This window comes from Pyrus communis, chromosome 4 (genome assembly GCF_963583255.1).
Source record: "Pyrus communis chromosome 4, drPyrComm1.1, whole genome shotgun sequence".
In the NCBI taxonomy this organism is placed as follows: Eukaryota; Viridiplantae; Streptophyta; class Magnoliopsida; order Rosales; family Rosaceae; genus Pyrus; species Pyrus communis.
The window spans coordinates 463,992-476,955 of record NC_084806.1 but is presented as its reverse complement, the minus strand read 5'-3'; the positions used below and the strand labels follow the sequence as shown (position 1 = coordinate 476,955).

General features: G+C 36.5%; 3 protein-coding genes across 3 annotated transcripts; 2 read left to right on the top strand and 1 right to left on the bottom strand.

Annotated features, from left to right (window-relative positions):
- The first annotated feature begins 511 nt into the window (after nucleotides 1-511).
- On the top strand, nucleotides 512-4,050 carry LOC137730866 (uncharacterized). Its single transcript, XM_068469858.1, has 7 exons — nucleotides 512-1,605; nucleotides 2,114-2,213; nucleotides 2,318-2,374; nucleotides 2,639-2,756; nucleotides 3,026-3,108; nucleotides 3,592-3,653; nucleotides 3,733-4,050. The coding sequence occupies exons 1-7, from the start codon at nucleotides 1,286-1,288 to the stop codon at nucleotides 3,824-3,826; spliced, it is 834 nt and encodes a 277-aa protein (XP_068325959.1). The 5' UTR covers nucleotides 512-1,285; the 3' UTR covers nucleotides 3,827-4,050.
- Nucleotides 4,051-4,917: 867 nt separating this feature from the next.
- LOC137730653 (photosynthetic NDH subunit of lumenal location 3, chloroplastic-like) lies at nucleotides 4,918-6,410 on the bottom strand. The gene is made up of 3 exons (XM_068469626.1): nucleotides 6,279-6,410; nucleotides 5,265-5,515; nucleotides 4,918-5,107 (listed from the first exon to the last, which is right to left on the bottom strand). Exons 1-3 carry the CDS (start codon nucleotides 6,310-6,312, stop codon nucleotides 5,009-5,011), a joined length of 384 nt encoding a protein of 127 aa, XP_068325727.1. The 5' UTR covers nucleotides 6,313-6,410; the 3' UTR covers nucleotides 4,918-5,008.
- A 4,192-nt stretch (nucleotides 6,411-10,602) lies between these two features.
- On the top strand, nucleotides 10,603-12,724 carry LOC137732458 (gibberellin 2-beta-dioxygenase 6-like). The gene is made up of 3 exons (XM_068471769.1): nucleotides 10,603-11,356; nucleotides 11,708-12,029; nucleotides 12,133-12,724. Exons 1-3 carry the CDS (start codon nucleotides 10,908-10,910, stop codon nucleotides 12,367-12,369), a joined length of 1,008 nt encoding a protein of 335 aa, XP_068327870.1. The 5' UTR covers nucleotides 10,603-10,907; the 3' UTR covers nucleotides 12,370-12,724.
- The last annotated feature ends 240 nt before the right edge of the window (nucleotides 12,725-12,964 follow it).

Below are 12,964 nucleotides of genomic sequence, written 5' to 3'. Positions count from 1 at the left end.
TCACAAAAATATCTACTGTATCGAAAAAATATCTAACACCGCCACATATCAACATAACCGCATCCACGTATGCATATTTCGAGTTGGATGTCTATTACCGTATACTTAAAAAGGAAAAACAAGAGTGGAACTCTGTTGTTACAAGAGAATTAAAAACCAATTAAAAGAAAAAAAGTTGATGAAAAAAAGTGGTGCGAAAGGAAAGGTGGAGAGTCCACAATAATTGGCATCAAATGCTTATGGGGATTCGCACTGTTGCTGAATTCCGAGATCTACAACCGTAAATTAATTTATTCAACTTTACGAATTGAATAAATAAAAATAATTAAATTAAAAACATTAAAATTAAAGGCTTCAACTTTTTGTTGCCCCCATTCTTCGGTTCCCCATTGGCCGAGCGCCAGGCCTCTGAGCTATCTTCTTTGTCTTTCTCTGTACAAAAAGCAGAGAACAAACAAACCAACCAGAAAATTAAATTAAATATTCCAAAAAAGCTTTTCGAAAAAAGGAAAATAAATCAAAATAAAAAGAGAAAGTAGCAGAGAGCAGGAGAGAGGGAGGGAGCCAGCACTGCTACTACTGCCCAGAAAAAAAAAAAAAAAAAAAAAAAAAGAAAAAAGAAAGGAAGAGAGGACCAATTAGGGGTCCGTCGGAAAGTTGAACCCCAAAAAGGTAACGCCCTCTCAAGCTTTTCTCTCTCTAAGCACCACACGTAGTACCCACTTGGTGCTCTCCTCTCAGTGCTTTCCATTATCTGCCATTTCGGAGCTACACGAAGCAAATGCTTTCAACATTTTTTCTGGGTTTTTGTTACTATTGAGTGCTCGGCTTTTTCTTCTTCTTCTTCTTCTCCTCCTCCTTCCCCATCTTTTGGGAATTTCTGTTGCTTCAGGAGCTTTCGAGGGTCTGAAAATTTGAGGGATTTTTCTATTTGGGGATTTTGTTCGAGTTTTGGGGATTTGGGTATTGCCGTTGGAGATTAAAGTTGCTATTTTTTGCTGAAATTTGAAGACTTTTGTCACCAGTTATGGCGGGTTGTTGCAGCTTAATTGGAGTAGCTGCAATCGTCGTTGAGCCGTGGAATCTAAGGTTTTGAACTTGATGAGCCTAGAGTTTTGATAATTGAGCAGCCCCAAATCAGTGGTTTCTGGTAACGAGAAGGAAAGCGTTGGCTTTACGCGACATGGAATTTCAATTCCTTCAAAAGTATCGTGCGTTGATTTGGATTGTGTAGTTGATTTGTGTGCTCCCTCGACTGGGAATTAGTAGCAGAAATTGCAAGGTAATGGCGATGCAGTCGAACACAGGGTTTCACCGTAACGAAGCTTTTGGCTACGGTTTGAACCGACACGCGATATCCTTTCAGTCCGGGGCCATAAACAGCAGCTCGGAGATGATTCCGATGGGGAATTACTTTGGTACGGACGGGGGCATGATGTTTTCGTCTCATTCGGGCATCGTTAACAACAATCCTGTAATTAGTCAGGCTGGGAGTTCATCTGGTTCTCTGCTTCTCGATTCGGTCCCCGGGCTCAAGCATGACACAGGTTTGGCTGTTGAGTGGTCTGTGGAGGAACAGTACAAATTGGAGGAGGGCCTTGGCAAGTAGGTCATTCGGAATCTTATCTCTTGTTAAATTCGTTCGTTCATATATGTGTGTGTTTAAGTGCCACAGCTATGTATAATTGCCTATTAGTTTGATATTCGTGTTGCTAAACTACTTTTAGTTACGATTCATTGGATGTTGTGACGAAGCTTCTGATGTGATTAAGTTTTGTTGTTGATGGAGTCTCGTAATGTTTGCACTGTCTAACTGTAGCAAACTGCAAATCTTCATTCTAATGCAGGCATAACATATATTTCCTTGGACTTAAATCGTCAGCTTCTTAAACCATTACTTTATGTCTATGGCCTCCCTCCCATCGTGCTCCAAAACTTGAATTGGTGTGGTTATGATCTAAGTAGCCTTGTTGTTTCACATATCCGCTTGCTATGATGTGAATTGAATTTCTTTCACTTTACTGTCTGTTGCCTAGTTGTTGTCCTACTATGGTGGTTTCATTTACTGTGTTTTGAGTTTAACATTTTTGAGCCATTTATTTCCCAAATGTAGATATGCCAATGAACCAAGTATTATGAGGTACATAAAGATCGCGGCAATGTTACCTGATAAAACTGTGCGTGATGTTGCTTTGAGGTGTAGGTGGATGACTGTAAGCTCTTCACCTAATGATGTATTTTTAGTTTTGTTCATTACTTTAGATTTGTTCCTTAGAATTTTTAGTTGAGTTAGAACTACTTTTGAAATGTTTTGCAGAGAAAGCGTAGGAAATCTGAAGAACATGGTATGGGAAAGAAGGGGAACATTAGGAAGGTATATTTCTGAAGTTTATACGAATTGTCTGACATTGGTTTTGGCTTGAACTTTTCATTTTTGTATCATGAAGATTCATTCAGTTCTAACTGCAGTTATTGTTAGACATGAAAACTTGAGATCCCTTGATGTATTGGTGACTTTTGGTGTCCTAAGCTGTAACACAGTGAATGGGATTTTTGTTTTAGTTAATTGAACCAATGAATGTCTTTAGGATCTTATATTGATTGAAGAACCAGTATTCTAAAGATCATGCTTCTTCAGGATAAACTGGTGGAGTCGTCTTCAAAGACAAACATACATTCAGCTCCACCACTGGACATGGCTGCATATTCTCTTATGGGACACCATATGGACCAGAATGAACGTTTGCAGTATGAAGGTTCGAGAAACTACCTTGTTTCTTCTCTCATTATTGTTTTCATCTAATCGTATAGTTCCTATTTGCGCACATCTCTCTCTCGGTCAATATATGTCTGTATATCGTTATTTCCTCCCATTGCCTTTAAAGAATCCATCATACACATTTCATTCTGTTTTCTTTCTTGCTATATTGTTCCTTGTTCCCGTCTTGAAGTTGTGCACATACACTTAATTATTATATTTCATTTGATAGTTTCGTTGACGTAATTGTTCTTTGGTTAATATCAGGATTAAGTGGCACAGCCAAGCATCTATTGGAGCAAAATGCTCAAGCTTTCAGTCAAATTACATCTAATCTTTCTTCATACAAGGTCAGTGCCTCCTGCCATCATAGTTCATGTTGATTATTGCACATCTAATTTGCATGCCATATTGTTCCACACGCTACGGTTGAAGTCATATGTCAAAAGCGAAAGGGAATATGCCTTTTCTTGTTATGTTACTTTATGCAACTGATGCATTATGTGGCAGCATTACTGCTTGATAGTCTTCTTCTGGAATTTTACTTTTCCAATTGATGAGCATATATTGATGAATGAAATAATTCACTACATTGATCTACTCAGTTATGTTAAGCTGACCTTGTTTGCTGTTGACATGGTATAATCCAATACGCTACATACACGTGTTATCGCTAAACGATGACACTGCCTACCCCTAGCATCTCTCTTTTCTGAGTTTTAATTTGCCGGCAGAAATTTTATCTGCATTTCTGATGACCATATAATATCATTAACATATGAATCATGTGTTTTATTATCGCTTGCTTAAAAGTTTGTTTCTTTCATAAACAGTTACAGGAAAACATTGACCTCTTCTACCGCACGAGGAACAATATAACTGCCATCCTTAACGAGTACGTGCATAGTTTCAATGTATATTACAAATAATGCCGATTTGGTGAACTTTGACGAATGCTTTTTCATTTTTCGCAGCATGAGAGCTATGCCTGGCATAATGAGCCAAATGCCGCCACTGCCACCCATTGACGAGGATCTTGCTAATAGTATCTTGCGTAATGTGACTTAGGTAAGTTCATGTGAAATGACTCATATATTCTTGGTAAGTTGGTGTGCAAGACACGGGCACTTGTGAAGGCGGGAGGGGTTGGAAAGTGTTCTCGAAATTGTTGTATAGCTGGATGAATGTGTACTCTTTATTTACGCCTTTCGTAACTGTTAATTCTAGACTATTTCAGCCTGTAATCTAATACGCATTCGATGAAAGTACTAGCTGTCATCTGCATTTCTTCACTTGGAATTGTCCTCTATTTATTTTTCAACAGCATTTGATTACTTGCATATAAATAATAAAAGTACTCTGAGGAGCAATCGCCAAGTTTCCCCCTCCCAAACGCCTACTCCGAGTTTAATTTTGTGTGCACGCTTTCTCTAGGCTCATCGCTTGATGCCAATGAGCCCAATATGAAACTTTTTTACCTACGGAGTTGATTTTTTATTTGTAATGACCAATTCAAGCAGACAATTCAAGTTCATGAATCCTGATGGACTGCCTCGTTGTCTGAGGCGCAAAGCGAACGAGTTGGGAAGCAGTGTTGGATATCTCCGACGAGCCATGCTCAGACCCGCCTGAATTTGGCATTTGATCTAAGTTCTCCATCCCTGGCTGGCTTCATCTGTTGTGTCTAAAAGTACAGATTATGTACCATTACTTCCATTTGTGCAGGAAATAAGCGATATAGATGTAGTTTGAGCTCCCAGTACTTATTGTTTCACTCTTGTAAATTTCAATTTATAATTGCTAATTGTACCACATCGCTTTTGTTTGGTACCCTGGTTTGATTTGAGGAAAACTAATGAAAAAGACTTGAAAACTTTGAGTTTTAATGATAAGGACAAAATAAAGGGTAAAGTGAATAGTATCAGGATTGACTTTTTAGTGTAAATATGTGGTTTTTCGTTAAAGTGAACAGTACTGTGGGCTTTTCGTTAAAACTTCTTTTGATTTGTTGGTTTGCTCATTTTTCCTTTGATGATATGCTTTTTAAGTTCGGTTCTGTGAGGAACCCTACTGATTTTCTATGCCGGAATGTTACTGTGAATATATATCTGAATAGCAACGTGGTTGCGTTGTTTGAAACCAAAAAAAGGAGACCTGACTCGAGGATAAAGCTATTTCTTTAGAGATGACATGAACTTTGTGTACAGATAATATACAGATCAGTGTTTGTAACCATCGACCGTATTATTTTTATGGCGCAAGAGCCATCACCTCCTGTAAAATGACAGCAGCCTCATTGTATCGATCTTGGGTCAACGCCAGGCTTCGAATTTTCACTGCATGATCCAACTGGAAAACAAATACATAAACAACTAGCATACTGTCACGTGAAAAAAGCTAAATTGTACAGAAGTGCGTAATTGGTTTGAGATACCGCACAATAACATCCCCGCATGTGTTTAGGGAGGTCTAAACGCAGTTGCGTACGGGTGGTTAAGTTAATTACCTCTTCAATGGAGCAAAACAGTTTGTTGGCAAGTTCAGTGAGAGCTCTCTTCTGGTCCCTTGGTGAACGAGAGATCATCTGATTAAGATCACAGTACAAGAACGTTGATTTGAGGCGGAGATCCCTTCCCATCAATTCCCACGAGTGATCGTCGTTCGTCAGATCGTTCCCGATTGACAGTAAATCGAAAGCACACTTCTTAATCCTGCAAGCACTTCCCTTTAATTGCATGTCCACCATTTTAGCATGCCCTACACAATACAAATTATGGCATCAAGTAGAATAAATAAGAGCAAGGTTCTCCTCATGTCACAAGAAAAGCATACGCCTCAATTGAAAGTTGAAGCCTTTGTGCTTAAGAAAAGCAAAAGGGGAAGTGATCCCACAATTTTTTTTTTTTGCCGAACTTTAGATTGAATAAATCAAAAGAGAATCAAAATACATAAATAACGGTCGGGAGTGCAGACGGGGAAACAAGAGTGTGAAAATTTTTTACTCCCCAAACCAAACGGTGCGACTGTGACAAAACGATGACTTGTCTTAAAAAGCACTTTTGATCACAGCACAAAAACTTTCTGGGAAAAAAAAAGAGATTCTTTTACTACAATGGTAAAACTACATTCAACATCATCAGATACTAAAATTATTATTATTAATCGAATAAAAAAGGTTCAAATTCGTTTTGTTGAAAGCACTTTTGAGCTAAACCAGCAGCTGGAAATTCATAAGTTTGAACTCGGAAGCTCTCATAGAATTGCATCATGCAATTTCGAAATTTTCAAAGGAAAAAAGAATGTTGGAAAATAATAACATACATATGTGAAATAAATCAACCCCTCATCCCAGAGTATCATAAATCATACATAATTCGAAGCACAAAACCCAGAAAAATAACGAATTAAACATACAAAATTCAAAGCAACAGAGAATTAATAATAAATGAAAATTAAAATAAAAAAGAAACAAATTAAATTAGGGAAAAAAAGAGGAAGAAGAAGGAGAGGAGAGAGTTACCTGAACGGTGTTCGTGAAAACGAGGATATTTCATATATTGTTTGCCTCCTGTAGTCTGTACTGCTTCAACAGAGACAGACGCATAAATAATATTAATTTAATAAAACTACTTTTTGAGCAAGAAATTAAAACTAAAAAGTTTGTTTTGGTCGTGCAAAAATGTTATATAAAATATATATTTTAAGAAATAAAGGGTGGGGACTGGTGGTTGTGGGTTTTGTGGTAAATATCTTTTTCTTCTAAAAATAGAGTTTCGCATTAAATATTAAAATTAAAAATTGACAAAAATATTTATTGAAAAATTAAATCAATGGCAACCGTCAACTTCTCTTGCTCTCACACAATTCCATCAAGCAATTTCGAAATTTTCCAAGGAAAGTTATGAAGTTGTCCAATGTGATCTGAAGGCATTCGTCGGCAACCATCTTCAAATATTGTACAAGCTAGCACTACAATTTAGCGATACTTTTATCAATCTTTAAAAATTTGAACTTGCCTTCGATGATCAACATAATCCGATAAATTTTGGGCTAGCAAGAACAAATTGTTGTTAGAGAATAAAAAATAGCGTAAGGTCGAATGCATTTCTCTTGCCTTTCTTCTTTGAAATAATAAAAGACTTAATTATCTAATTAGGTTTGGACCTTCAATTAAATTTATTTATTTTTTTTGAACAAACAATATTATCTACATTAATGGAGGAGGGGATGAGATAAGCATTACGATTGACTAGCAATAATGTAGTTCAAATTCGTTTTTGGCAAAAATCGAATCCAAAACTTCTCACTTACAAATGAATGATTAGACCTTAAATTAAAGTTAGAACTCAAAGAGTGGCTTAGCTCAAATTCCTTGTCAAAGCTAGACCTTAAATTTACAGTATTTGAAACCAGTCACATGTACTTGAGTTTTTATAATTCGGGGCAACATGGTAAAAAGAAGCTGGAACTTTGCATTAAGCGAACCCAATAGGCCCGGTTGTTATTGGGCGCCTAAACTTGAGGCCCGAACCACTCCATTATAATGTGCCCATTTGAAAATTTTCACTAAATGTGTTTTATGACTCACAGTTTCAGATTTGACAACAATACTTACATCTATTTAAAACAATGATCATCTCGATGATCAGTGATGATTGTATCAAGTACTTATATTTACATAAATTATTTATGATCATCAAATAGTGAATGTATTAAATACATGTAACTATTGTAGTTAGTCATCACAAGTTTTTGCAAAAATTTAAATACAAATTTTTTTTGCTAAATAATTTGCGTTGTAAGGCAAATTTAATAAGAGAAATTGAGATTTAATTTTTATGATGTAAAACATAAAATAAATAATAATTACTAGCAAGACACAATTTATACTATAACAAAATAAATTATAAGATCAAAGAAAATATTGAGAAAAATATTTTATGATGATTTATACAAAAGTGATAAAATTGTGAGTTATATGTTTTGTGATGATTTTTACAAAAGTGATAAAAATTATGAGTTATAGCTCAAAAATTTTACTCAATATTTAGACTAAAAAATAGAGATCAATAAAAATTATCGGGGAGGTTGCAAAAACACATCCAAACAAAGAAAATGAAGATTTGCTGATCATTAATTTCCAAATCAAAGTGACAAATAAAGCTATTTGCATATCCATCAAATCCCACAAATACATTTTTTTGTACTTTCAAATTGCATTGTTGCTTTTGGAATCAAGTGCTCAACTCTTGGACAAAGTACGAACTTTTATTTATTTTTGTCCTAATAGATAGAAGATCAACTTTTAAGTTTGAATGGCTTATTTTTCTCAGGTGTACATACATACATATATATATATATATTAAAAATGAATGATATATGGGATGAATGCTTCTTATGTCTCTTTTGCCTTCACTAACAAGTAACAACCAAATTCCCTTGGAAGAAAAATGTCAAAAACATGTTCTTCCAAGGCGAAGCCGTTTTATGAGGTTATCGTAGACAACATATGAATGCGACCAAAGCCTGCACGCATGCACATTGTTATAGTTTACTCATTTCCCACGATGTTCTTTGGGTTTTAGTCAAAGATTTATTTAATTAATTGTTTAATAAATCCATAAATCTTTGTATGTGCATCTGATAATTAAGTAGTACCAAGAAACTTAGCCGCCTAATTGATCCCCTTTGTTATTATAATTTAGTTTATGAATAAGCTGTGTGACAGTATGCATGATAAAATACAAGTTTCTCACAAGTTTTGTAAATCAAACATATAAATATTTTAGTTTGGTTTGTCTTTTAATCGAGCTAAATTAGACTTGGTTTGTTATTTTCACCCGTTAAAACCAAAGCGAGCTAATACAAACTTCTCATGAGTTTTGTAAACCAAACATATCAATATTTTAGTTTGATTTGTTTTAATCGAGACAAATTAGACTTTGGCTTGTTACTTTCACGAGCTAAATCCAAAACAAGTAACTGTTTCGAGCTGATTTCAAACCTAGTTTGAGTTGTCTTGTGAAAAAGTAGAAGCTTCTTTCCACGAGCTTTGTGAACCAAGGATACCAATGTCCAAATTTTAATTCGTATCTTAATCAAACCCAATTAAGATTGACTTGTTTCTTTCACGAACAACTTAAATTGCTTTGAGAGATGCCCGCCTGTCAAACGAACAAAGTTGGTTGTATTTGTTGTGACGAGAGATTTGTGGACTGAATTGTGACAAAGACATGCTGGTGTACCAGCACCAGCACCAGCACCACAGATACATTGTTACATCATAGTGTCGAACTTTCAGGGAGGGATAGAGTCATCTGGGCGGCAACGCGCCCTCCGTTGACCAAACTTTCTTAATTTGCTTACGTTTTTGGGCCCCACCCTAACATGTGGTTATTCAAAGTTTGAAAAGTTGGGAGGCGGCTGATGCACATGCACATGCAACATATTGCAGCAGTAAATAAATCTCGTGAGTCTCCTGCGACCCAGAAGAAAGTGAAAGTTAAAGTCCCTCATGGATTATGGATCTATAATCTTGATTAATTAGTTGCTTTCTGTGGCTAGATTTAAGGAGAGGAGGTATCTAATTATTGTCATGGATTATGGATCCATAATCTTGATCATTATAAGTTTAATTAAAAGGATTATAATTATAATTATCTAAAACCGAAACCAGAGTAGTTGGAGTTCTTCTAACTCTCACCACATGCATTTGTCTTTTGCCCATATGGAGCCTATCATTGATTCTAATTGTGAAATTTCAACTCTCAATTTATACCTGCCTGCCTAATTAATATATAATATATTTATAACTATTCAAATTTCAAAGGAGAAAATATTTAAACCTAGGTAGTTAAAAGCATGATTATTCCTCATGTTAGTCGGTTCCTAAGTTTCTTTACAAATAATTAATAAATGAAGGTTACAAGTTGAGTACTGGTGGACAAATTATAGGAAGTTCTTTAACAGTGGAAATTAAGAAGTGCTAAGAAACTTAGGATCCCTATAATATTGTTTCTGTAGTAGTGCTTAATAGATGCTAGACTTATTGTATATGCAATGGTGGAATTAGGATTTTATCAAAAGTGTAGGATTTTGCTCTCGGCCTATGACTATACTTTTTATGTTCTATTGTACGTAGTTGAGGAAAAGGAAGGGGGCGCATCCTCCATTCTATGAACAACTCCACCACTATCTATACGAACCAAGCTCATGAGACCTATATATTAAACTCAATAATTGAATTCATTCGTGTTTGATTCAAGTTTTTCGACCTACTGTGAGTTTAAATTCAAAGTATAAGAGTCAAATTCAAAATTTCCAACCACTGCAGAAGGTCTAATAAAGAAAGGAGATGAACATATATGATGATTATCATATTGAGAGGAGTAGTGATATACATATAGGCCGAGAGGGTAGAACTGATATAAGGATCATCCTCGTAGAAATAAATATTCACTTACAATATAATTGTAAAACTTTGACTTTTTTGTACATATGTATTTTACTGTGATTTGGTCAAATGAAAATTAACACCTTTGAAAAAGAGGCAAGTAGTATCTTGAAGGAATTAATTATCTCTTAAGGACCAAAAAGAAAAGTCAAATTAGCAACTGGGGACAAGCTTAGCTAGCTTGCCATTGCCATATCGAGAGGAATGGGTCCTATTCCATTGAGTTAAGCTTTTCATAATGTCCACAAAGTCAAAAAGATGAGTTAGGTTGGATTCATCCTCTTCATCATTTCCCCATTTTTTTTTGCAATTATTTTCAACATATAATCAGTATCTGTGTCTCTGTGTGTGTCGAGTGATGGACTTAGTCTCCCCTCAGGTCCTCACTCACCCTCTCTCAAGAACAATATCAGAGAAGAAATGGTCTCCTTGTGACAATTGTCACCCCTTGAGAGCTCCCCTCTTTACCCTTCTCTCCTTTCCCACTTTTGTACTTTTCTTCTTGTTCGCTTTTGCCCTCCTCCTCCTCCTCCTCTCTCTCTCCTCTTTCTCTCTCCTCTTTCTCTCTCTAACCTTATATTTCCATATATATATACATTTGGTGCTCCTTATTTTTCACCTTGCCACACTTCATAACCTCCTTCTCATCAATTCTTAGTTAAAACTTCAAAACCCCATTACCAAACACACACAGATATGATAGAATCAATCCCTCCTCTCCAACAACATTACAAAACCCTCGTGCGCAACCTTCACTGCCACGGCACCGACCACGGACAAGGACCGGTCACGGAAGAATGCCAGCTACCGTTGATAGACCTCAACGGGCTGAACAGCCTCGATGAGAGGGAGAGGCTAGAATGCGCAGCAGCCATCTGCAGCGCGTCGTCGGAGTGGGGGTTTTTTCAAGTGGTGAACCACGGGATAAGGCCCGAGCTACTAAAGAACATGAAGACGGAGCAGCTCAACCTGTTTGGAGCGCCCTTCGAGCAGAAGGCTACTTGCGGGCTGCTCAATAATTCGTACAGGTGGGGGACGCCGAGCGCGACTCGTCCAACTCAGTACTCCTGGTCCGAAGCTTTTCACATTCCTGTCACAAAAATCTCGGACCAAGCTTGTTATGGGGACGGTTTTAGCTCTCTCAGGTACTTCAATAATCTAATTAACGCAGAAAAGTGATTCCCACGAGCTCATTTTTTACCTTGCACACATGTATTTATTTACTTTTTAAATTTACATCAAATAAAATAAACGAGAATAAAAGAACTTGTGCGATGTAATGTTCTGGAAGAAAATGTGTGGAATCTGACAAAGTGGTCCTTCTAAATGCAACTTGGAACTTTCAAGTTGCTTCTGGCCGAACACATCACAGTGGCCAATGCAGTATGGCATTGGCAGTACCTTTTTGTCAATAATAACTCATCAAGCTTTCTTTTTTGGTAATCTTTTTGTCAATAATAACTCATCTAGCTTTCTTTTTTGGTAATCTTGTACAGGAAAGTGATGGAAGTATTTGCAGGAGCAATGGCAAACCTGGCGGAGTTGCTAGCCGGGATTCTAGTGAACAACCTGGGCCACCGGAAGGAAGCGCTGCAAGACATTTGTGACTCGAGCACTTGCTTTCTCCGATTGAACCGCTACCCGGCTTGTCCGATATCACCGGAGATGTTCGGCTTAGTGCCTCACACTGACAGCGATTTCCTCACAATTCTAAGCCAAGACGAAGTGGGAGGACTTCAGCTCTTGAAAGACTCCAAATGGGTTGCTGTAAAGCCTAACCAAGATGCACTTATCGTTAACATCGGAGATCTTTTTCAGGTGAGAAATTAGCTCTTCAAAAACGTAATCACTCAGCTCCCATTAATTTGATTAGTTTATACTACTTAAGCTGTGGTTAATAAACCCCAACTGTATAATATAGGCGTGGAGCAATGATGCGTACAAAAGTGTGGAGCACAAGGTGATGGCAAACGAGAAGAGGGAACGTTACTCAGTAGCATACTTCATGTGCCCTTCCTACGATTCTTTAATCGGGAGTTGCAGATCACAATCTTCCATCTACAGAAACTTCACTTTTCGAGATTACAGAAATCAAGTCCAGCAAGATGTTCAGACACTTGGACACAAAGTCGGCCTTTCGAGATTCCTTCTTCGATAGCAACGACCAAGATTTTGAAATGAACTGGCACATAGCATACATCAAGTGAAACATCTCGATACATACTACTCGGTTCATACTAGAAAACCGGCGCAGCCTGCAGCAGCAAAAATATGCAACAAACATCACAAGGACGTTGCCATATTTAGGACAATTATATTATTATATTGGATTTGTAAAAGAATATTACAAGAAGTTGATTCCATTCAATAGTCGAAAGTCAACACGTGATGTCTTGTCTCCAAGGAAAACATCATCTTTTGTTAGTAATTTAATAGTCGTCATCCTCAAACATATTTTAGTACTTCAACTATAAAATAATAGTTATATACTTGCGCCATTTTAATCTTCACTATAAAAGGAGGGATGGAGGGAGATAGAGATATGGGACAATTATTAATAGTAATTTGATTATTTATTAATACAATTTTATTGTCAACTAAAAAAGAATGAAAAGATTAAAATAATTATGTCAATAAATTAAAGAAAATGATCAAATAAAATTTATGGGCAATATAGTAAGTAAACACAAAATAATATTTTTTTAAGCCTCACAACCAAGTAATCATATCAATTGCCTTATTTTCTTTTTCAT